Here is a 24,236-nt window from a genome sequence, read left to right as displayed (position 1 = left end):
AAAAAAGCCGCTACCCCGACGCGTATGAGAGATGCCCGTCATCAAGGGATGTATCCTGGTGGAATAGGAACCTACTCAAAATGAGAACAGAGATACGAAAGCTATTCAACGGGGCAAAACAAAGCGGAAACTGACCAAGGTACAAAAATGCACTGATTGCATATAGCAACAAAACGGAATAGCTTCAGGGTATGCTATGAAGGGATCGAAAAAAAACACAGAAGCTACCAAGTCTATACAAAGCTATAGCCAAAGACTGGGCATATTGCCCCGTTGTCTGTCTGCCTCAAGAAGGAGGATGAGATATTTACCGAGGCGGGACAGAGTACATCTACTTGTCAGAACTCATTTCTCGGAGTCCTACCCCATGGCGGAAAGTGGCGACATTCTGCCTGACACCCCAACAAAAAATAAAAGGGGAAGAAAGGAAACTAGCAAAAGAGTTATGCTCAGAAGCTACGGTAGGGTGGGTAGGAGCTTTCAAACCACTGAAATCACCCGGAATACATGACATTTTCCCAGCATTAATCCAGAGAGCCATAGAAATCAACTTAGAGTCTCTTCTAAGGGTGGTAAGGGACAATATAGTCTTGGGATATATACCAAGGGTATGGATGCTGGCAAAAGTGGTCTTTACTCCAAAAGCGGGTAAAAAGGAGATTTTTCATCCTAAATGTTTCAGATCAATGTGCTCAACATCGTTCTATACTCAAAATGGAGAAGATCTTAGAAAACTACATTAGTTCTTATGCGTAATCCCTTACATCAGTGTTAGAACGCTCTGTATCAGTTGAAGGATGTATAATGGGATGCCCTGCTCCACAAGGGAGTGGGAAATACCGTGGCTTTCTGGATGGGCAAAACATTTCGAGGGTAGGCAAGTACAAATTCCACAGGGCGGGGTACTATCACCGCTTATGTGGAGTATGGTAGTGGACAGTCAGGTAGAGGGTTACGCGGGCGACATTGCTTTAATTTGTAGGGCTAAATATTAGAATATTCTATGCGATAGAATCCAAACTGGATTGAGGGTTACTAGTGCGTCATGTAGAAAGGCGTGGTTGCGTATTAATTGAGCTAAAACCACCATAGTACCATTCACTAGGAAGCGTAAGCTTGATCTCCTGACAGCTATAAGGTTACATGGCATAGAGATGAAACGAGAAACAGAGGTCAAATGTTTGGGAATAACGCTAGATCAGAAATTACTCCGAAAGACGCATTTCGGAAACACTTGTCGGGAAGCTACGATGGAACTGATAATCCACTGCGGGAAAAAAATGGGTTTGCACCCCGAAGATATTACTTCGAATATACCCTGCAATACTAAGGCAATGGTCACCTATGGAGCGGTAGTCTAGGCAAAAAGAGCTGAAGCCAGTGAGTTAGACAGACAACTCCAAATACGGCCTCGCGTGTATATCAGTGGAGCAATGAGGACATGCCAAACGGCGGAGATTCTTCTAGGATTGACTCTTCTTCATCTGCACATACATAGGCAGGCAAAGAGGGCAGTCTTCAGGATAGCCGGGAGTATCAGTGAGGTGGGGGATCATATGATATTCTTTGATGATACCCCGAATCATCAATATCAAGGGATAACATGACAACCAGGTTTTAATTTGACGAGAATTTTGAAACACGTTGGAGTAACAAGACAGACTGGGAGAGCGTGGCAAGCGATTACTTGGTGCACTGACAGATTCCTTATAGCAGAAGGACCGGATGCCCGGCACATTGGTCCCAGGAAAATGTACTTGGAGCCAGTGGGTAAGCACACTAACATAGTCCCGGGGTAAATATACGCAACAGACAGCTGAGCCTCCTTTAATCTCCAAGGGAACTAAAGGGGGTAGAACATTGCTATTCTGACTGACAGGCAAGCGGTGATCAAAACACTTAGGTCCAACCAGGCAAACTTTAAACTGGTATGGGAATGCCTTGAGAGACTGGATACGGTTGGCTTACACAATAAGGTCTGGATACTTTGGGTTCCAGGTCATGTTGGGTTGGGAGGTAATGATGCAGCGGATGAACTGGCCGAGAAGAGAGTAGGGATGCCTTTACACCGGCCAGAATCCTTCTGTGGAAAAGGAAACGGGTTTATGGTAATGAAATTAAAAAATTAAGAGGAGGGCGATCCTACCAGGAGCAGTCCAGGGTGCTTATTGGGGATTCGAGCCCAAGCGCACAAAGGACTGTTGAAACCTCACCAAGCAGAGGTTTCAAATCATAGTTGGAATTCTCACTAGTCAGTGCTGACTAAACTATCACCAAAGGGAACTATGAATATCGATGGACACTGCCTGCAGGTTCTGTGCAGAGTGTGTCCAAACTTCTATACTCGTTCTGGGACGGTGTCTGACACATGTGTAAAGTAGGTCGAGGCATCTGGGAAAATACTGTTACGAAAATCACTTTGGAAAATTATGTGTGACATCAATGTGAATCGTAGTTATGACAATTAGCCAAGACACTAAAATTGTATAACAGTAGGGCGAATATTTGGTTACGATAATTGTCAACAGATGACTCTAATGCCGATAGAAAGATCCCGTCGCAAAGTAGTTTTCTAGTCAAGTGTTTACATGCCTTTCTGGAATGTTCCGCGTAGTATAAAAGGGCCGGAAATCCGCCCACAAAGTCAGTCTGGTTCTAGAGTTGGAACAGATCGCGTCGGATATTAATACGCCTCGAATAGTAATTAAAGAATTGTTCTATAAGTAATTATACAGTACGGTTGTATAATTAAGTGTTTAAATAAACGCTTGTAATAAAGTCATAGAACGGGTTTTTGTGTTCAGCGCTACGCAATCCAGTGATAGCCTACGCAAAGCTAATAATGTAACGAGTACGAATAGCAAATTCATAACAATTGGTGACAGCGGTGGGATTGCGTAAGCCAGGATGGTAAAATTCGAGAGCTTGAAAGTGGAGCAACTGAAAAGGGAGCTGTTAGCGTTAGAGCTTCCTACGACGGGAACTAAAGCAGAACTGCAGAAAAGACTTCGCGAAGCTTTGGAGTCGCGAAGTATTAATGTCGAGGAGCGCGAATTCCAGTGTGAGCCTACACCGTCTGTTGAGATTCGTGAGGAAGCAGCTGGAACGACCACGATGAACAACAACGACATAGTAGCTCTAATGCAAGCTATGTATAGACGACAAGAGGAGAAAGAAGCACGACACGAGGAGAAGGAAGCACGACAAGACGGAAGGCTGGCGAAATTTATGGAAGAGATGACAAGGCAACAGGAAGAATTTGCAAGACGGCAAGAGGAGAAGGAAGCACGACAGGACGAAAGGCTGGCAAAAATTATGGAAGAATTTACAAGACGACAAGAGGAGAAGGAAGCACGACAAGAGGAAAAACAAAGAGAGCTTATAGAAGTAGCAAAAGAACAAAAAGGAAGCATGGTGAAAATGAACGAAACCATGGAATTGTTTGCAAAACGAAAGAAAGAAGACTTCGAAGAGATCAAACAGCATATGGGAAGCCTTGATACCAAGTATGACGAGATCACCGGAAAACTCGATTTAAAAGTCGAGGATTTGAACATTAAATTTAAGGGTCTACAAGTAAGCCTGGAATGCGATTCAGGAAAAATAGTGAAGTTGGAGCAAGAGCTACAAGAAATTAAACTGGGCGGATGTTCGGTTGTATCCAAGGACAACCCGGTAATAAAGTTCAGGGCTCCCCCCTATGATGGAACAACGCCATTCTCTATTTTCAAACTACAGTTTGAAACTGTGGCTGGTCAAAATCACTGGACTGATGCCGATTCTGCTGCTGAGTTAGTATTAGCACTCAAAGGTGCTGCAGCAAAAGTATTACTGACGATTCCGGAGAACGAGCGAAATAACTATACAGCAGTCATGGCAGCGCTTCAGCGAAAATACGGAAGCGAACATAGGAAAATAGTCTTCCGAATGGAGTTGAAGAATAGGTCTCAAAGAGTTGGTGAAACTCTGCAAGACTTTGCAGCAGAAGTGGAAAGATTGGCGCATATGGCTTATGTAGATTGCTGGGCAGACTACATCGAGCGACGCAAAATTGAAACATTTGTAGACGGCATTCGCGATCCTGAAGCGAAGCGAATGGCTATCATTTCGCCAAAAAAAACTTTCATGGAGACTGTTTCGAATGCATTAGTGTTGGAAGCTGCCTCCGCAGTATGCCAACCAGCCTACAAAGTCCGGAATCTGGAGTGCGAAGATGACGAATTTGAAATGAAAGTTCGCCGTGTAGTGAAGGCTTTGGGATTACCAGCGCCTCGAGGGTTTAAAGGTAAATGTTTTAAGTGTGACAAGGTAGGACATATAGCTCGATATTGCCGGAAGACTCGAAAAAGATCCAATTCGTCCGAATCGCATGAGGGAGGCAATGAAAAGCAATGGTTGAACGAAATATTCAATGAAAAGGAGGTGAACGAAGAATAAAAGGAAAGCGCTCAGGAAGTAGCGTGCCGAAAGAACGAAAAGTCGCAGTATGAAGTTACTCCAGAAGTAGTAGAACAGATAGCAGAGCGATTGGGAGATTCCTCTGAAGAACCTCAGGAAAGAAAAGGGCGACCGGTAGTGTGTCAGAATGTGAAGCTAGTGTTTCAAAAAGTTGGTAATCAGGAAGTGAATATACAGAAGGAAGTGATACAGCATGAGAACGCCAATGAGATTCCAAAGCCGATGGATGAGATGGTGGAAGAAGTTGAAAACCGGCAAGAAGAAGCTGACAAGTTGCAGTCCAGTCAGGATATTCGAGAATCACAAGAAATGATCAGTCAAGAGGTGACTGAAGAGGAGGAGCGAAACTGCCGAGAAGCAGTAGACCATGGAGAGGTCATGAGTGAAGATGTAAAATGGCAGAAAGAGGCCATGAGAGAAGGTATGAAGCAGGTGGAAGAAATTTGTAAGCAAGATGAGCATACCTGGCAGGACAGTGCAAAGCCGGAGGAGATGACTACTCGAGAAGTGATATGGCGGCAGACGGAAAGTGTGAAGTGGCGAGAAGCGATTGACAAGAAGAACTTGAGACCGGTCAGGACAAAGCTAGCAACAGGCATATGCTGGACGGAAAAGAATCCAGCAACAGTTTACAACTCGCTTAGTGACTTGAAGGCAATGGTTCGCCGAGTTGTAAAATTAATGAGCGTAACACTTATGCGCATTTGTAGAAGTGAATGTCATGATTGGAGTAGAGGGAGGTGCGTAATACGGAATTATAAGAAGCGTCGCAAGAAGGGAGAAGATCAAAATGGACGGATGAATGGACACGAACAGGGCAAGAGTTTTGGGATAATTACTATGAAGAAGGCGAGGTGGCAGATAGAACAAAGTTGAAAGTAAGGAGGATGCACGAATGAGTATCGTGGAGCAGAGAAATAACTGACTTTGGAGCAAGTATGGCAACGCCCTGGAAAAGTGGTAAAAGTAAAGGAAACAATTAATCTGGAGAAGCAGAACCAAAGACAAAATCTGACTGAGTTAGAGGTCAAAATTTGGCATCGCTAAGATTTATGCGGCACGACGGCAGACTCTCCTGCAAGTGGGTAGATGTGTGGTCAACGTTTCGGAAAATCAAGGTCACAAAGTCGTACAAATGCGGATGGTTGTATTACGAGTAACGACACGGGACATCGTTTTGGGATATCATGAAGTAGTACTCAGTGAGCATTTGGATTGTGATTAACATGAGTTCGCAAAAAGGCCGAAGTTACGAAGTTGAAGGGAGATATTGATCCTTGGGAGCCCAACTAGTATTGTTCCAGAGTCTACAGCCCAAGAAGGAAGATACACGAAAATCGCAATCGAAATTGGAAGGACTTCGTGGGGAAATTAGGGACTTTAATGACGCCGTTAACTAAATTAGGCGAAGTCGATAAATGCCGGACGAAGATTGAATTGGATTACCTGTAGAAATGGTCACGATTCGGAACACCAGGCAGATAGCGTTGATTCTTGTTCGGGACGAACAAGTTTAGGCGGTGGGCAGTGTTACGAAAATCACTTTGGAAAATTATGTGTGACGTCAATGTGAATCGTAGTTATGACAATTAGCCAAGACACCAAAATTGTATAACAGTAGGGCGAATATTTGGTTACGATAATTGTCAACAGATGACTCTAATGCCGATAGAAAGATCCCGTCGCAAAGTAGTTTTCTAGTAAAGTGTTTACATGCCTTTCTGGAATGTTCCGCGTAGTATAAAAGGGCCGGAAATCCGCCCACAAAGTCAGTCTGGTTCTAGAGTTGGAACAGATCGCGTCGGATATTAATACGCCTCGAATAGTAATTAAAGAATTGTTCTATAAGTAATTATACAGTACGGTTGTATAATTAAGTGTTTAAATAAACGCGTCATAGAACGGGTTTTTGTGTTCAGCGCTACGCAACCCAGTGATACGAGCCTACGCAAAGCTAATAATGTAACGAGTGACGAGTACGAATAGCTAAGAACGTAACAATACTTAATACCAGATGCAAAGTTGATAGATTTGGAAGTAGGGAAAATATTAAATTCCTAACGGTTATTGGCTTACTTGGTGTACTATAGATAATAGGTACATATAACCAGTAAAAGGGGCACAATAGTTCTTTGAGGACGCAGAAAATTTCTTTTTAAGTTTATTTTCCTGGAAATTTTTAAAAAGCTTTTATGGTAAAACGTAGAATATATCTTCTTCTAATATCTTAAATTATGGTGAAAGGTAACCATGTTTCAATCCACGGCAAACGCTGAATTTGTATAAAAAGGGAGCTACGAGGATTCAGGATTGTATGAGTATGAAGCGTATTCTTATCAATATTCAAGTCTTAATAATAAAGTTTTTCAGATCTCACCAAAGTAACAAAAGTGAGTATTTATATTTGCAATGTTCTATCTTTTTGGGGACATTCTTCATCTGAAGGATTGAATTTGAATCTTTTTAATGCTTGGTATGGTAATTCTTACGACGACTTGTAGCCTTTATTTTTATTTGTAGGCACGAATCTACTAAAGTTCAATGGGAAGAGGAGGTTGATGCATAAAGGGAAATTTGAGCTTGAACTGTGAAGATACTCTTCACTCTGAATAAATTCAATATTAAAGTACGTTTTTGTACCCATTCTTATAGCAAAATAAATATGATAAAGCACAAACGCTCCTTCACATGAGCAAATAAGGAAAGCACAAACAATATATGATTTTAACATATGGAGTTTCGTGATGTTTTGCGAGGATACTTCAAGGATAATAAAATCACATTTCAGTTCAATATTGAAGCGATAGCTCATTGAGTTTCCGGCGACTTCTCTAGAATTTTCTTATTTTTCTTTTTGGTTTAAGCACTGCTCACTCGAAGTTGACATCAATTCGTGTGTGTTGTTGACAATGTTATTGTTTGTTTAATGTTTATTTGTTTCTGTGTTTTTTTGTTTGAACATACAACATATACATTAAATCAATGGACACTACCTTGCTTTCATGATATTTTTGTTTAGAATTTTTGAAAGTTTGGAGACTTTCAAAAATTTCTGTTTCGATTATTTGATTCAACTAACCTCAGACACAGGGAGAAGTTTCTATGTACTACAACTGACCTGTAGCACAATGCCATTAGGGTGAACGTTACAAAAACGAACCCAACTACAGACATAAGTACACCAACTAAAAATACTGTATTTGAACCATGGTAATTCGCTACTCAGCATTATTGTTACGTATTCATGTTTCCCCAATGCATATGTACAAAAGAAAAAATAAATAAATATCAAAAACATCACGAAGCATATAAATACGAATAAATTGTAATAAGATTATATGTAATTGGATTTTTTTGTTACGATATTATATTGGGTTTTCGTTTCGTATCCGAGACCATCGGCATATTGGTGATATCCATTATTTGATTGTGATTTTATGGATCGGTCGTTACCGTATCGGAGGCCAGGAAAGCAACCAGACGAAAATGTAGAATTGATTATTAATGCATATTATCTTTTTTTTGGAGAAATATCTTCTTTACCACCCAATGATCTCGATGACAATGGCAATCTGTTGTTGGCGGTGAGGGGTGAACCATGTGTGCAGACTTTTGAATTTTGTGGTTGTGATTTGTGATGATTGGAATAATAAAATAATTTGCGGTGGTTAAATCAGGACAAAATCCTTCAGAAAGGATCTCTCAGATACTAAACTATTTTCTAAATCTACAGCGAAAGTCTCAATGTGGATACTTCAATTGCTAGTGCTCAGTTTATTATTAAAAAGCTCGTGTTGATACATAGATGTCCATGGGAAGTAATGAGCCTGAAGTTGTCAGGAATGGGTATATCAGACACACACGCGAAAATCGAACTAAATTAATAATGTTAATTATAATACCTCATACAAGAAGGTTGTTGGTCGGGTAGTCAGGGGCCTAAACTTTCAACATGCTGACCTATTGTATGCCAATGGAAGCGAGCGACCCCGCACCAGCATGGTAGTCTCCAAAGACTTCCAGACTAATTTGGTTAACGACCTATGTGATGGCGACACCACATCGGTGAAGCTAACCACAAAAAGTCAACAGGGAGATAAAGAGATACTATGGTGCTCTGCATATTTTCCCTACGACGCAGAAGACGTTCCCAGTGGAACATTCATCAGAGCTATCCAATATGCCAAAAGTAGAGGCATGGGGGTAATAGCAGGATGTGATGTCAACGCTCACCACATATGCTGGGGAAGTTTGAACATCAATGCAAGAGGATCGAGACTATTGGAGTGTCTAGTAGGAACCGATTTGCAGATCCTAAATGTGGGCGATGAACCCACGCGTGAGAGGTCATCGACATCACGGTGGCATCTCCTGACATCGCGTCTCTGATCGGAGAGTGGAGAGTATCAACGATATCACACTCTCGGATCACAGATGCATTGATTTCATTATGGGCATGGATCCACCTCCACCCACTCCATTTCGGAATCCGAGGAAGACAGAGTGGGTGATGTATCAGATAGAATTGAGCGCCCGAGTCACGATCCCTGGGAAGCGCATCAAATCCATTGATGGAATTGAGAAGACAACCCAGATGATCACAACTAGCATGAGAGAAGCTTTCGAAGGAAGCTGTCGACTCAAGATGCCAAAGAAGGGTAAAACACCATGGTGGAACTCGGATTTGGCAAAACAGAGGAGAGCGACAAGGATGCTCCTCAACCGTGCTCTGAAGGGTGTATCAGGCACTAGCTGGAATCGCTATCAAGAGGCACAGGAGGCTCTAAAGAAACTAGCTAAACGATCATCTTGGAGACGCTTTTGCGAAGAGACTAACTCCCTTGAGGCAACCTCAAAGCTGAAGCGGATTCTGGTCAAAGAACGTAGCCAGAAACTGGGTTATTTACGTTTACAGAATGGGAAGTACACAGAAAGCGATGAAGAAACGTCAAACCATTAGCTTGAGGTGCACTTCCCAGGAGGCATCCAAAATCTAATCTCTGGGCCAACAGGTGCATACAGCCTTCAACCGAGAGACTGGAATCTGGCATGCAAAGTAGTATCACTGGAGCGAGTATAATCGGCGTTTAACTCGTTCCATAGATACAAGTCTGCAGGTTCGGATGGCATCATCCCTGCGCTAATAATAGAGGGAATGGATGCCCTGGGTCTATACATTCGGAATATATATCGTACATGCCTAGCACACGCTTATATTCCAATTAAATGGCGGGATGTGAAGGTGTTGTTCACTCCTACGCCAGGAAAACCTAGGTGGGTTTTCCTGGCACAGACGCAAAAACTTTCAACCGATCAGCCTAACGTCCTTTGTGATGTTTCAAGACAGCATGGAATCGAACCGCAGCTAATTAGTTGGATCCTTCACATACTAGAGTGGAGAAAAATCCGCATATCGGTCGGCCAGAAGTTTATTGAAGCAGGATGTCTCAGGGGCTGCCCACAGGGAGGGGTTCTCTCACCACTGTTATGGCTCTTGGTAATGGATACCCTGCTGTGGCTTCTGGAGGGCAAAAAAGTCTTCGCGCAAGCATTTGCGGACGACCTAGCCGTAATAATTACTGGCAAGTTTGCGGGCACAGTATGTGACCGCTTGAATGTAACTCTGCATGTAATCCACAGCTGGTGCCTCTGCAACGGATTCACGGTGAACGCTAGGGAAACTGGACTAGTTATGTTCACTAGGAACGTCAGGTGGGGCAGCTATACACTACCCACCTTGGCAGGGGAGGAAATCTAGTTGGCACAAACAGTCAAGTACTTAGGAGTACATTTCGACTCCAAATTAACGTGGAAGCATCATATCCAGGAACAATATCAGAAATCCTGCAGATTGCTCTGGTGCTGTAGGAATGCGATAGGTAAGACCTGGAGACTTTCACCCAAACGGATATACTGGATGTATACATCCATAATAAAACCCATTTTGATGTATGCATGCATCGTCTGGCGGCCAAGACTGAACTTTGCTAACAGCAGGAAGCTGCTAACGCAGATTTAGAGACTTGGTTGCCTAAGTATTACTGGAGCAATGAGTACTACGCCGACTGCGGCACTTGAAGCTATCCGAAATTTACCCTCCATTCACTTGGAGGTGAAACGGAAAGCAGCCAACGACGCTTATAGGCTCGATACCATTGGGGCGTGGAAAGGCGGGCAATCCAACGGCTATGCGTCTATCTGGAAATTCATAGGCAAACATGCGGTAGCCCTGATGCTGACCGATCATATGGTTTCCAGATTCGTCTTTGAAAAGACATACACTGTCGTAATCACCGAAAGAGAAGAATGGTCGACAAGTGGCCATGAGTCTTTTTAGATTACAGACCTAATAATCTTCACCGACGGGTCAGTCATGGAGGATGGGTCGGGTGCAGGGGTGTTCTCGGAGAATCCGATTATAGAACTGGCCCGACCCCTCGGAAAAATGACGACCATATTCCATTGGCAGCAGAAGAATGTCTGCGACAAAAATGGAGGGGTCGCACCATTCGAATCTGTTCCGGCAGTCGGGCGGCATTATCAGCACTAAATGGCAACGACATATCAAGCCAGTTGGTGTGGAGTTGTCATCAGGTGCTGCTGAAGCTTGGCTGACTGAACGAAACATTCCTGATTTGGGTGCCGGGGCACTCCAACATCGCCGGTAATGAGGAGGCTGACAGACTGGCTCGCCGAGGATCTGGATCCACAATGGTGGGGCCAGAACCAGCTCTTGGAATCCGACCATCTACTGTCAAGTCCACTGTGAAGGGTGAAATTGCAAAATTGATTCACACAGCCGAGTAGAGAAATTTGAACTCTTGCCGGGAGTCGCAAATCCTTGTGAAAGAACCTGGGGTCGCCAGAGCAGCGTTTTAGTTGTTCCTTAAGAAGTGGGACATGAAAACCCTAGTTCGGCTTTTGACGGGACACTGCTCCTTAAACTATGGATAACATATGGAAAAGATTGGGGTAGTGGTTTCGGCTGTGTGCAGCCAATGTGAGGAGGAGGAGGAGACGGCCCTAGACTTTTTATGCAGCTGCCCGGCATCCTCAGATCTTAGACGAAGATACCTTGGCAAGGTTTTCTTCAATGACGAATCTGCACACTCTCTGCCTCTGGAGAATGTTCTCAGATTCGCTAAAGCCTGCGAACACCGTAGGCGGGAAGCCATTGAATAGGCAATAGTACAATGGGCCTAACAATGGCCTGAGTGCTCGGAGCTGCGGCTCCCCCCAGTTAACTAAACTAACTAATGTTAATTATAATGTTTGTGTTGCTCTAATTATGGATATAAAACTTAAAATTATTAATATCTCTCTGCTCAGCTTGTTAGGACTGATGAAGGGAACAAGTGGTTCCCGAAATATCGGTATTTGCAAGAATTAATATTTACACCAACGAAAAAGAAACAACAAGTTTTTTATTATTTCAGAAGAGGAACAATGTCCTCGTTATGGGAAAAGATAAGAATAACCAGGCTGTTTTTCGGAAACTGGAGAGTGGAAACTACTTCGAGTTACGAAACAACCTGCTTCCCGAGTCTATTAATAGGGTCGATCAAGCGCTGAAGGAAGCTGATTAAATATTCTCGAACATTGGGCGATTCCGAATGCCTAATCCTGCGCTTCCAAGCATCAGATGTCAACCGAAAATCCACAAGGAGGGGAACGAGATGCGAGAAACTATTACTGGCTTGAACTCACTGACGTACAACATCGCCAAGTGGTGGATCAATGAGTGCTAGTCTCTTGGGACTACGAGTAGTAAGTATTCAGTGGCTATCTCGCGTGAACTAATACAGAAGCTGCAACGCATTGACAGGATGGGTGAGGACGAGGTGATGGTATCATTTGACGTGAAGGCATTGTTTCCCAGAGAAGTTCGAATCTATAAAAACCTTGCCAGGCTCTGTATGAACGAACACTATTTTACGTTTCAGGATAGATTCAATAAAACTATTTCGGAAGTAGCGATGGAGAACCCCTCTTGCCGTTACTCACTGAAAGGTCCATGTCATTAATCGAAGAAGAAATTTATTTAAGGGAATAATGCCTAAAATATGGTTTAGGTATGTAGGTGACGTATTTGCAAGTGTTAGAAGAGACCATATCGGTATGATCATCTTCTCGATAAACAAGATTCATCATAAAATCGAGCTTAGACTAGACCTAGATCCTAGATCTGAATATCGTCAACTCTAGCGGCAAGCTTAAGTTCGAGATATACCATAAGCCAACAGCAACGCAGAGAACGATACCAGCAACTTCACACCATACATTTTCCCAAAAAATGGCTGCCTATTATTGCATGATTCACTGACTGATCACATACCCTCTTTCGGAATATGGCTTCAATAAGGAGTGACAGCATATTATTGACACCGTTATCAAGAACGGGTGAGGGGGGAGGGGGGGGGGGGTAAGGAAAATCAAGCAACACAATAGGCATGCCTATACAACACTATTCTCGCAACATAAGGAGACCACTACGAGGCGGATAAGTATCTCGTATTCTTACCTATTTAACAACATCAGAAATGGGATAAAAAACTTTAAACTGGAATTTTTAGATTCAAGTTGATCGTCCTCCCTGTGGAATTGACTGGGAAGCGTCAAGGATCTTTTGACAGCGGAAGAAAAAAGCGGTATCTACCGAATAGCGTGCAGCGATTGTACTAAAATTTACATAGGACAGACTTATCGACTGATAACGACTAGATTTAACGAACACATCAAGGACGCGGTAAGTAGTGTCCTGAAAAAAAAGTCATACATAAGATCATCAGTTGCAGCGCACATAGTCGAAGAAGGTCATTCCACTCAACGGGAAAATCTTGAGCTCTTGCGTCATGTAAACCGAACGATAAATTTGGACCCTTGGGAAAGTTTAGAATTTATGACTTGCGGTTTCGTCCAGGGCAGAGGCAACTAATCAGACGCTGCCTCACCTTTGCCCTGGGAACAGCGTGGCCAAAGTGGTTACTAGGTGTTATTTGCTCCTTTTTATTAATTCAAAAACACGTCATTTGTGTGAATTATAAAGAACACAAATCCGCCTTATAAAATTTTAAGGCTTAAGCCGGCCGGGGCTAAAATAAAATTTTGATTAAGAATCGAGGGATTGCTAAGCCCACCATCCACTTAATGGCGGACCGGACCAGTTGGAAAGCAACATGCTTTCGCGGTTGTGGTCCACGGAAACCACATCCTTGGGCAAGCAACCACTTCGATAACGCTGCTCCTAGGGCAGAGGTGAGGCAGCGTCTGATGAGTTGCCACTGCCCTGGACGATACCGCAAGCCATAAATCTTGCAACTTGGGAGCTTTCCCTTCCCCCTTGCAAAGAAAACCTTAAAAATGACATTAAATTCTCTTAAAAAAGTACGAGGTATTGCCGATTTAGATCGCATTTACGAAGCGCATAATGGACTGTCACTTAACGAAAGAAACTTTGTGTTAGATTAATTAACCCGTATCCACAGACCTGACGTTTGTGAGACGTCGTCTGAATTCAATTTTGTGTTTTCTCCCCAGTCGTAGGACCCTAATATCTACGCTGCAGTCTAGCTTCGCTTTGGTCAGGATTGAGTTGACAGTCACGGTATAAAGACGTGTAGTCATACTTTGCCTGAATGCAAAATTGCAAACATCACAAGGTGTCTGTGAGACGTCAGGTGTGTAGAAATATTCTTATTTTGTGTTTGTAGGTAATAGTGCTAAACTGCAATTTTTGGGTTTTTATAATATGAATAATCAGAATGCTCCTGGTCCTTTGAAAAGAGTAAAGAAGTATTCTTTCGGCCACAAACCTACAACAAGCTTTAAGAAACTTGAATCTAAAAGTACATCATTGGATGAGAAATAACACTTGACACCTATAAACCAATCAAGAAATCAACCCTCCCGATGAGCGAAAAAATGCAGAATAGTCTCCTGCAATTCGGCGAAGGCATGTAGTGACCGCGGCTGCGCGACGGGAGCGGAATCTCATTCGGCTCTTTCTTAATTAATTTACTTAAACAATGCATTTAATAGTGGGCAATTGCCTTAATGTTCGCCGCAGATTGCACATAATTGAATGCATTCGAGCGAATTGATCTTGACAAGAGGCGAATGATTTGCCCCATCCGCAGGCGCATGCGCATGTTGCCGCAACATTGCCTAGCGAGTGAGAAAGGCTATGTAGCGGGAACTGAAGCGGTGCGCGAGGAAAAAAAGAACGGGGAGTTTCGATTTGGGGTTCGAAGAACTTGGGAGGTGGAAGAAGACCGAGGAGGAACCGAAGTGAGGAGAAGAAAAAGAGGAAGGTGAAAGACTTCGAGAAGTCGGGAAAAGGAGAAGGTGAAAGGTTGGAGGAGAAAAGAGGAAGAGCAGCACGTGAGTTTAACGAGAGGAAAATAATAAATTGTTGACGCGGGGCGCGCGAGGAAGGAATGGAAATGAGGCGAAATAGCCCAGACGGGAGAAAAGAAGAAGAGGATGTAAGAATTTGACATCTGGAGGGAGGAATGATGAAGAAATTCAAGCCGACGAAAGTATGTGATTAAATTTGTGACGGGATGGATCTTTAGTGTCGAAAATAGAGGATTCTAGCATAAATGATTAATCGTTACGTAAGAGTTAAAACAATACGCCTGCTAAAAATATTCAAATCTAAATGAAACTAATTTTTGTTTTAATCGTTTTCCTTAATAAATTTGTTTTTTAGAACTTTGTAAACCAGCCGCCAACCGAGCTCGGAGTGACGGCTTGGGGTGAGTTATTGTTTTTATTTTTCTTTTTCTTAGTTTCTTACTATTTTATTTCTTTTCTTGTTTTTCTTTTATTGATTTTCTTTTCCGTTGTTGAATTTAGCTTCATTTTCTTTATTTTTAATAATTGTAATGAAATTGATTTGAACAATGAAGTGTGAATAGTGTGATAGTGGTTTGAGGACTTCCTCCCTTTCAGATCTTCCTTTTTCCCTCCCGCAGAACTGTTTTAAAAGGGACATCCTCAAAGTGAGTTACCGACCTGAGGATGTCGAGGTAGGGTGGGAACCTCAGAGGCTGTGCCTCATACCAGATCTAAGGCGGAAGAGACGATCATTGAGACAGTGAACCGTCGTGGATCTTCCCCTCCTTGATCGCGGCACTCGGGTCCGGAGACTTACGGCTCCACGCGCGCGGTCGAGCCGTTTTTTTTTCTTTTCTTTTAATTTCCAACTTTAGTTCGCGTTCTGTTTGTCCTTCGAAAGGCCGTCGCGAAATCCGGATTAATGTCAAGTTTAGAATCCGGTGCGGACCCACGAATCGGAATAGACACGTTGTTTTGAGTAATGAAGCGTGAGGGAACAAAGCGCTCAAAGGACCCCCCCACATTCCCGAGCCTGGCTAGTACAGAGGCGTGCAAGAACGTGTCGACCGAGCACTTTGATGGAGCTTCAATCTTTGTGGGCGGACCTTCACGGTCAGTTTAGCCAATTTGTTTAGATTTTTGCGATAGCTCTGCCCTCTAGGTCGTTATCGGCCACTCAGGATGATCGACTTGATCACCTATTTCCACTAATATCATTACAGGCACTATTGCACGTTGTCATCCTATTGTTCACCGTTGGTACTGCTTTCAATCAGGATATCACAACAGGCCATTATAAAATATGGAAACCGCCAACGAGATACTATATCCAAAAATTACGGACAAGAAGAATCATCAGAGGAAAACTGTGAATGGAAGTGGATCTTCTAGCAAAAACTATCAATCCAGATCAGGAGGGAATATTTTATACTTTGAATAAAAGTACAGAAATGTGCCAAATGACTCAAGACTTGCTTCAAACAAATCACTGCGATGTATCATTAAAACATTTAACTTCCAAACCAAATGATCCCTCTGGGCCGATAGAAGAGCTCACAAATGTCCCCAAAACCAACCAGGAAAGGTGTGCTAGGAAATTTGTTGATAGCAATGTTCGGAGCCAACGATGAAGTATATAAGGACATTGAAACACTCCAATGTAATAAAGAGCTGACATTGCAAATATGAACATCAAAAGGTTACCTTGACAAAGGTCAAACCAGTGTAGGAAATGCAGTGATACCAATGCCAAAACTGCAGGCATATTGCCCGAAATTGCTCGATAGTGCACAGATGCGTTAAATGCGCAAAGAACCATCCACGTGGGTAATATTCAAGACCCACGACGGAAGTTCCGTACTACTGCAACTGCGGCCAAACTGAACACTCTGCACACACGCACGATAGGTGTCCAGCTTATAAGGAGATGGTAGCCAGATGGGAAGCTGCCAAAACCCGCAAAGCAACTGAGAAATCTTCAGTCAAGCAAACAGTGACTCAACTTTTACAGAGTTTGACCAGTCTAGGCGTGTTACACGGAAAGCTGCTAAGAAATCTCTTCCTAAAGTAGCGAATCAAGTAAACGTCAAACGAGAATTGGTTGTAGCTCTCGCTTCTGCAACCAGCAACACCAATTCGCTGTGATTAAACCTTAACTTATGGAGTTAAGTATTACCACATTCAACTCCGCGTCCCTGATCTCACACGCCCAACGTTCCACCGCCCAATTGTTATTGGCATTCTGAAGTCAGACTTCTACCGCGCTTAGGAGACTCACCTTAAAAGCAGGTATGAGGTAAACTTCACGGGATATAACATTATAACATTAGTCCGAAAAGACTATATCTTTTAGGAGGTCGTCGTCGAGAACCTGCAAAGTTCTTTCGCTACGGCGGCAATAGTTAAAACTATCGATGGTAGAGGGATGCTGGTAGTCTCCATTTACATCAAATGTAATTCTAAAACTGAGCAACTGACACATGACTTGCAAGTCTTGGGCAATCTCGAGTTAAAGTCAAAATACCTTCTCCTCGGGGCGACTTCAACTCGAGGCACACCTGCTTGGGCGTCAAGGCAGTTGGGGTAATGGGGAAAACCTGACCCTGTTAAAATGGATCTATTAAACTTTTACATCATCATCATCAACGGCGCAACGACCTTTATCCGGTCTAGGCCTGATGTCCTAAGGACAAACACCGTGGTTTTGCGTCGAGGATCACCAATTCGATATCCCTAAAAGCTGTATGGTGTCTTCTTTTTCTACCATATATATTGGCCTTATAGACTTTCCGGGCTGGATCATCCTCATCTATGCGCCGGATTTTATCCACAACCTGACGGTCGTGGTATCACTCATAGATTTCGTCGTTATGTAGACTAGGGAATCATCCATCCTCATGTAGGGGGCAAAAATTCTTCGGAGGATTCTTTTCTCGAACGGGGCCAAGAGTCTGCAATTTTTTCTCCTTAGAACTCAGGTCTCCGAGGAATACATGTGGACTGACAAGCTTTGATCCTATGCTGAGATGTTTCGAGCGAAACAGTTTTTGTAAACTGAAATAGGCTCTGTTTGTAGCTAAAAACCGTGTCAACTTTTTTGATAAAACTGAGTGTTTACCCCAAAAACGGGAAGTCTGTAGACCTCTCTTGTAGAAGTAAGTTGCTTCCCAAGTAGTCCGCTCCGTCATCTAGTGGATGTGGACTCAAAAATCCCAGCATCCTCAACAAAAAAACTGAATTGTAGTTAAGAGCATATGTTACTGTTTTAATAAGTACTAAAAAGGTGCTTTAATGCGTTCAGTGAGTTGGAGATTAAGAATACATTTAAAGTCTTCCCCGCTTGTCATAAAAGGCGTCCAAAAGGGATAGAAATTCGTAAAGTTTCGAAAGTTTACTGCCACCGATAATATCAACAACTACACCAATCGGGACCAACTTCACGGTTACGACCTTTGGTTATTGAAAATGGCTTATGATGATGTGCAAGCTCCTGGACAACAGTATCGAGGGTATCCGGCGATATAAGCTGAATATTGAATATTCAAGCAAAGTAAAATGGTGGAACATGGAACGTGCTCCCTTCCTCCTGCGGCAATGTGCTTTTGTACTCTGGAAAACCAAGCCTACCATACCTGTAAAATATGCTTTCTTAGCCTGGAGCTGGTTTTTGTCGGGATTTTGACTTGTGGCGCGGCAGGATCTGCAGCATTCGAAATTTATTTCGGATGTTGCGGATGCGGACGGGTAGATGGCGCGGAACTCTCCACTCACTCATTTTCGGAACGCACCAAGGGAGTGGAGAATTAGCGGTGGAAAAATGCCGTTGGTTGGGAACAGAAGAGACCGGTTTATTTCCATGTTAGATTTTCGTTCAAGTTAAAGGACGCGATAATTACAGATACAGTGCTATGCGCCAACAGAAATTTCCGATATAGTGGAGAAGGGTGCTTTCTACGAGCAATTAAACGCAGTTCCTGAAGGTGACATTGTGACCGTGCTGGGTGATCTGAATGCCAAGGTGGCATCTGACAACACCTTGCTTGTGTATGTGATTGGCGACAGCAACGATAATACGGGGAGGTTTGCGGACTGTTTGTGTACAGAGCTTGCTATAAGGTCAGTTGGATTTCAATTGACCGAAATCGTACTGTCAATCAGAGTGATCACTTTGCGATTAGTAGTAGATTTAGCCGTTGTTTCCTTGATGTGTGTGACAAGGGAGGTGCTGACATCCGCCTCGAAAGGGATAAACATCTGATGGTTATTGCCTTCCACTTGACAGACTTGGAGAGCTTCGATTCACCAAGCTCAACATCGACCGCTTATGTGATCCAGCTGTTGCTCGATAGGTGCCATTCGGATGCCAGATACCCTGAGTTGCCCCTTAACAATATCGATAAGCATTGTGCTGCCATTTTTCCTTGATAATGATTGCAGAGTTGTATATCTTATCATGAAAGAATGTAGTCGCAATCTTTCGAAGGTACCGTAAGGAATGTTAACAATCGACCCCCATCCGCGATGATGAGGAACATTTCACCATGTGTCTTAACCGTATCACATCCAGTCGAGTTCTACCTTTTGGGGATGAAGTGGTTAGTTACCATGTCATGCTGATATGGACTTTTCTCCAAATAGATGTGAAATAATTTTTTAACTCCGCCATGCTATTAACATAGTATGCTGGTCCCAAGCCCAGGTAAAGGAGGAGGGTTTGAGGCAACGTACTTTGTACTATCCTCAGTAAAACAAAAATAAAATGCTTGTTCAAAAATGGAATGATCCAGTCGCTTTCTATGGTTTTGAGTGTTGGCCGACCATAAAAGACAATGAACGGCGTCTTGCGGTAATGGAGACGAAGATGCTACGTTGGACTAGTGGCGTCACACGTTTAGATCACATCCGAAATAAGGATATCCGCGATCGTTATGGGGTTGCACTGATCGTGGAATAGTTGCGAGAGAGGCGTCTTCGATGGTATGGTCACGCAATTCGTGCAAACGAGAATTCACTTGCCAAGATTGGTCTGAACATCGAAGTCGATGGTAAACGACCAAAAGGCAGACCTAAACAACGGGGGCTTGATACGCTGGTTGGGGATTTGAAAGCCTCGAGATTGCACCCAGATCAGGCATTCGGTAGAGCCAAATGGCGAAGCCGATCACGACGAGCCGACCCCGCTTGTGAACGGGACAAAGGCTAAAGAAAAAGAAGAAGATTTGCTTAATATTAAGTTAAGTATGTTAATAAAATAATTTTAATACGAAATCTGAGTTTTTGATCTCAATAAATTGAACTTTCTTTAATCAAAGGCATTTAGAAATCAAAGTTATTGTTCAGACTCGTTTGACGAAGGTCGACTGTACTTATATCTATTTTGTCCTGCTGAGGTGTGAGGTAGGAGATAGCTGGCACTAATAAAATGATTGACACAATTCAATTGAAAGATACAGAAAATAGTCATACGTTCAAATAAGAAGATTGTGGGGGATACTACTGGTATGAAGAAGAATAATCCTTCAACCCTACAAAAGTGATGGTTATTAATGAACTGCTGGAAGTTTTGGAAGGAGTTCTTTTGGCACAACTATGGCAAGAAGTTGATGGGGTTATTGTTATCATATAAGTACCCAATGATTTCATGTGCTTACGTGGGGTGTAAGCTAAACACGATAACCCAACAGATTGTCTATTTAGTCTCTCGGGGTATATGGGGTGGGTGGTGTCAATTGCAGAGAGGGTTGAAATATAACGTGCGGTTACATCGGTCATCTACAGATCCCTACATCTAGTTGCTGGTGGAGTATTCGAGGTTTAAAATTATCTGATATTAATATGAAAATTTATCTTACTCGGCTTAAAAATGAAAAAGTGATTATGTGAAAATCAAGCATGCAAGTCCCCCGTTTGCGTTGAATTTCCACCTAATTGGATGGGTTCATATCAACAACATCACATGTACATACATACATTCATATAATATAACACTTAGACAACAGCGATAACGAACGAAACATAACAACACATCGACATGGCCATTTAAAATCATACAAGAGTATCCATAAATTTCAGAGATTTTATGTCATTTTCTCAAATAAAAACAGACAAAAATTATATAACAGAGCTCGCCAGCAGTGAGTGCGAAAAGGAACTGAATAACAATTATTATAACCACACAAAGGACAGTAGCAGCGTAGTTGCCTTCAAAACAGGATTAACTTGAACAATCGACTTTGCTTTTGCTTGATTTATGATATGAATTTTGTGGTACTCTACCTGTAACAAACGGCCATTGATGCGAAACTAATGAAGACACATTTGACGATTACCACTAATATGATGACCATTGTTAATGTGCTGATTTTATCTTGGTCTCCATCCCCTGCAATATTTTTTTTTTTTTTTTGGTTTTTTTTTTTTTGGTTTCAAAATAATTTTCAAAATAATAATTGATTTTTCATCGTCCTTCCAATTTAATTTTCTTAGGCTGCGGCTTAAAGAATTTCAAGGTATTTAAATTATAGCCGAAAATTATTTGCTCACTATTTAGTTGTTTTACTTTTTTTTTCTAGAGAATATCATAAGCCAATTATTCGATTGGTTGTTCCAAAAATGAATTTGTTATATTTTTTGGTTCCATTCTTAATATTGCAAGAAAAATGCGACACCTTTTCCAGTTATCAATTCCATCATTTAACAATGGTTACTCTTTCATAAATGGTATTTCTTAGATTCGTTGTTGTATTTCGTTCTTTGGTATTGCATGCTGAATTCTTTAGAGCAAGGCAGTTGCTTTATCACTATCTGATTTGACAGGGATTTCAAAAGTCAACTGGCTCATTTTAAAATGCTAAATTTTGGACCGATTCAACGAATCTGAAATGCCGGGACAAAAGTAAAACTACTTCAGTGCTTGAGTCAACTAGAACTATGGAATGTAAAATTGACGATAAGCTCATGTCATACTAAGGATCCAACTATTGAAATTTGAAGCAGAACATAAAATTGCGTGGAAGAACTTGAATTAATATCCACAGATAACGTACGAGGGTTGTTTCAAAAACGCTGTTGCGGCAAACCGCATGTCAGGTTAAGCGAAATCCGGAAATACCGCGTTCTTCGCTGGTTTTCCCACCACCGATCCCAACAAGAATCGCTCGTCTGCGATGGTCAGTACTGGTCTAACAGCAATCCGCGGTGGAGCCCGTCATCAGCGTCACCGCTCGGGGCGAAATCATGTTCAAACATTGACGAATCAAGATCAGATAATTGGCTGTTGAAATTCTTGAGGGTTCTGAAGCTTCAATTGACAAGATTTTGAAAGAAAAGCCGCACATGCTCTTAGAAATCCCCAAAGAGCAACGCGTCGACTTTTGAGTGAATGCGACGAGAATACCGAAGACTTCCTAGACTCCATTCTTACAGGGGATGAATTGCGGTGCCATTACGTTACTCCAGAAACAAAACAACAATCTTGCCAATGGAAACACACCGAGTGGCACAAACTAGAAAAGTTTAAGCAGAAACTGTCAGCAGGAAAAATCATGGCAACGGTGTTTTGAGACCGGCGTGGTGTACCGCTTATCGAGTTTATGCCTGGAGGGACCACAATAAGACCTTGAAAAAGTTCATTTGGGCAGTCCAAAATAGTCGTAGGGGAAAACTCACCAAAGGCGTAGGACTACACCGCGATAATGCCGGTCACCATGTCTCGCAACAAACGAAGGACTTAATCGAGGGATATGGCTGGGAAGTAATTGTCCATCACTCTTACATTTCTAACATTGCAATAAGCGATTTCCATCTGTTTCCCAAGTTGAAGGAGCATCTAGACGGTAAACGATTCGAGTTGGAAGACCAAATTTCCAGGTTTCTCAACGGCTTGGCGGCGGACTTCTTTGAGGCGGGAGTGCAAATAGAGATTACTCGTTAGAAAAAATGTGTAGACAAAAATGGCGGCTATGTAGAAAAATAGTTTAAAGATCAACGTTTCGAATGGTCTATTTGTTTTTTTTTTTGCAAATAAGAAATTTTTTGTGCCTGAAAAAAATGCGGAAACCTTATTTTTGAAACAACCCTAGTGTGTATATGCATGTTCTCTTAGATGAAGGCGCTAGTTCCTTAAGGGGAAACGAGCTATCTAGGTACAGCCTTATTGTCGGTTAGTAATAAAGTAATGCCCTCCCTTGGAAAGTATCCTTCAGGAAGTGAACCTAACATCCAAATCTAAAAAAATATTATGTTCAGAGGAAAGTGCTTCACTTTAACTTAAAATTGCGATCGCATCCAGCTTTTTTCCTAGTGACCTTGACTATTTTTTCATTTTGTGTAAGAAATTTCCTTTTATGCTAGTGAAACCGGGATTTGAAAGCTGTTATTTTGTAAATACTACTAATATTTTTTTTTGTTGAGGATGCAGGGAGTCTTGATTCCGGATCCACATGATGACAGACCGAACCACTTGGCAAGGAACTTATTTCCTCGTTTGTGGTCCACGGACCCCTTTTTTTTGGGCTAAACACTCAAGTTTTTAAAGAAAGTTGACTGACGGTTTCGCCCAGGGCAGAGGTAATTTATCGGACGCTGCCCACCTGTGCCCACTTGCCTACCAAGTGGTTCGGTCAATCATTAAGTGGATGCGGAATCAGGACTCCCTGTCCACGCAGACTTTTTCTTCGTTATTTCCCTCCATTCTCACTGAGACTATCCTTCAGTTCCATTTTCTTCACACTTAATGCTGTACAAATGATAAGCTCACAGCATTGAGGTAAACACAACTTGAACACAAACAGCCATGACGGCTTTGACAGCTTTGATTTGAACCTAGGGCAACGATATTTAGAAGCTGGCGTTCTACCCCCTCTACCATCGCGCCTTCAAGTAATTTACATCCCCATGATTTCCTGTTCTATCGTAACAAAATTTTGTGTACAGATGATATCAATCAGTCGATTCAGCACTTGAAATAGTAGGTCATACTGCTTAATAAAAACATATGGAGGGGATGGTGGGATTCCGAGAAAGAAACAAAAAAAGGTTTGACTTGTATTGGGCGGAAATTAGTTGAAATTCGAAACTCACCACGAAGGATAGTAGACCGAGTGAAAATAGATTGTGAATTTTGGCATAAGAGGCTGATAAAGAACCAAAAAAGAATTACTAAAGTTAAACCCACTTCTATTTACCTTAGTGGGAAGAGTAGCGAAAGTTTGGTGGAAAAACTATAGGCAATTCTTTATTTTTATATTGTTTCCATTAAAAATGGAGAAATCAGAGGGTCGAAAATACAAAACTGCTCACAGGACGGTTTCAGAATGGTATCCAAGGAAAACGGAAAAAGTCTACAGAATAGTCACAGCAGCAAAAGTCTCTGAGTTGTAATCAAGGGTATTGAACCGGTGAACCGAAAATTGGTCCCAATGAAATAGAAAAAGGAATAT

General features: G+C 42.3%; 1 protein-coding gene across 10 annotated transcripts in view; it reads right to left on the bottom strand.

Moving 5' to 3' along the window:
- LOC119656644 (zinc metalloproteinase-disintegrin-like jararhagin) overlaps nt 1–24,236 on the bottom strand; it is a 973,582-nt gene that overhangs the window by 97,494 nt on the left and 851,852 nt on the right. For 9 of the 10 annotated variants that reach the window (XR_005250066.1, XM_038063100.1, XM_038063098.1 and 6 more), the window contains one exon: nt 7,538–7,676. Coding sequence is in view for 9 of the 10 variants with exons in the window: in XM_038063100.1 (XP_037919028.1) it covers nt 7,538–7,676 (139 nt within the window). In the remaining variant the exon portion in view is untranslated. The remainder of the gene's footprint in view (nt 1–7,537; nt 7,677–24,236) is intronic. The other variant, XM_038063096.1, reaches the window with a different exon arrangement.

Source organism: Hermetia illucens, chromosome 5, assembly GCF_905115235.1.
Source record: "Hermetia illucens chromosome 5, iHerIll2.2.curated.20191125, whole genome shotgun sequence".
Classification (NCBI taxonomy): domain Eukaryota; kingdom Metazoa; phylum Arthropoda; class Insecta; order Diptera; family Stratiomyidae; genus Hermetia; species Hermetia illucens.
This window is presented reverse-complemented; position numbering and strand designations above follow the sequence as displayed.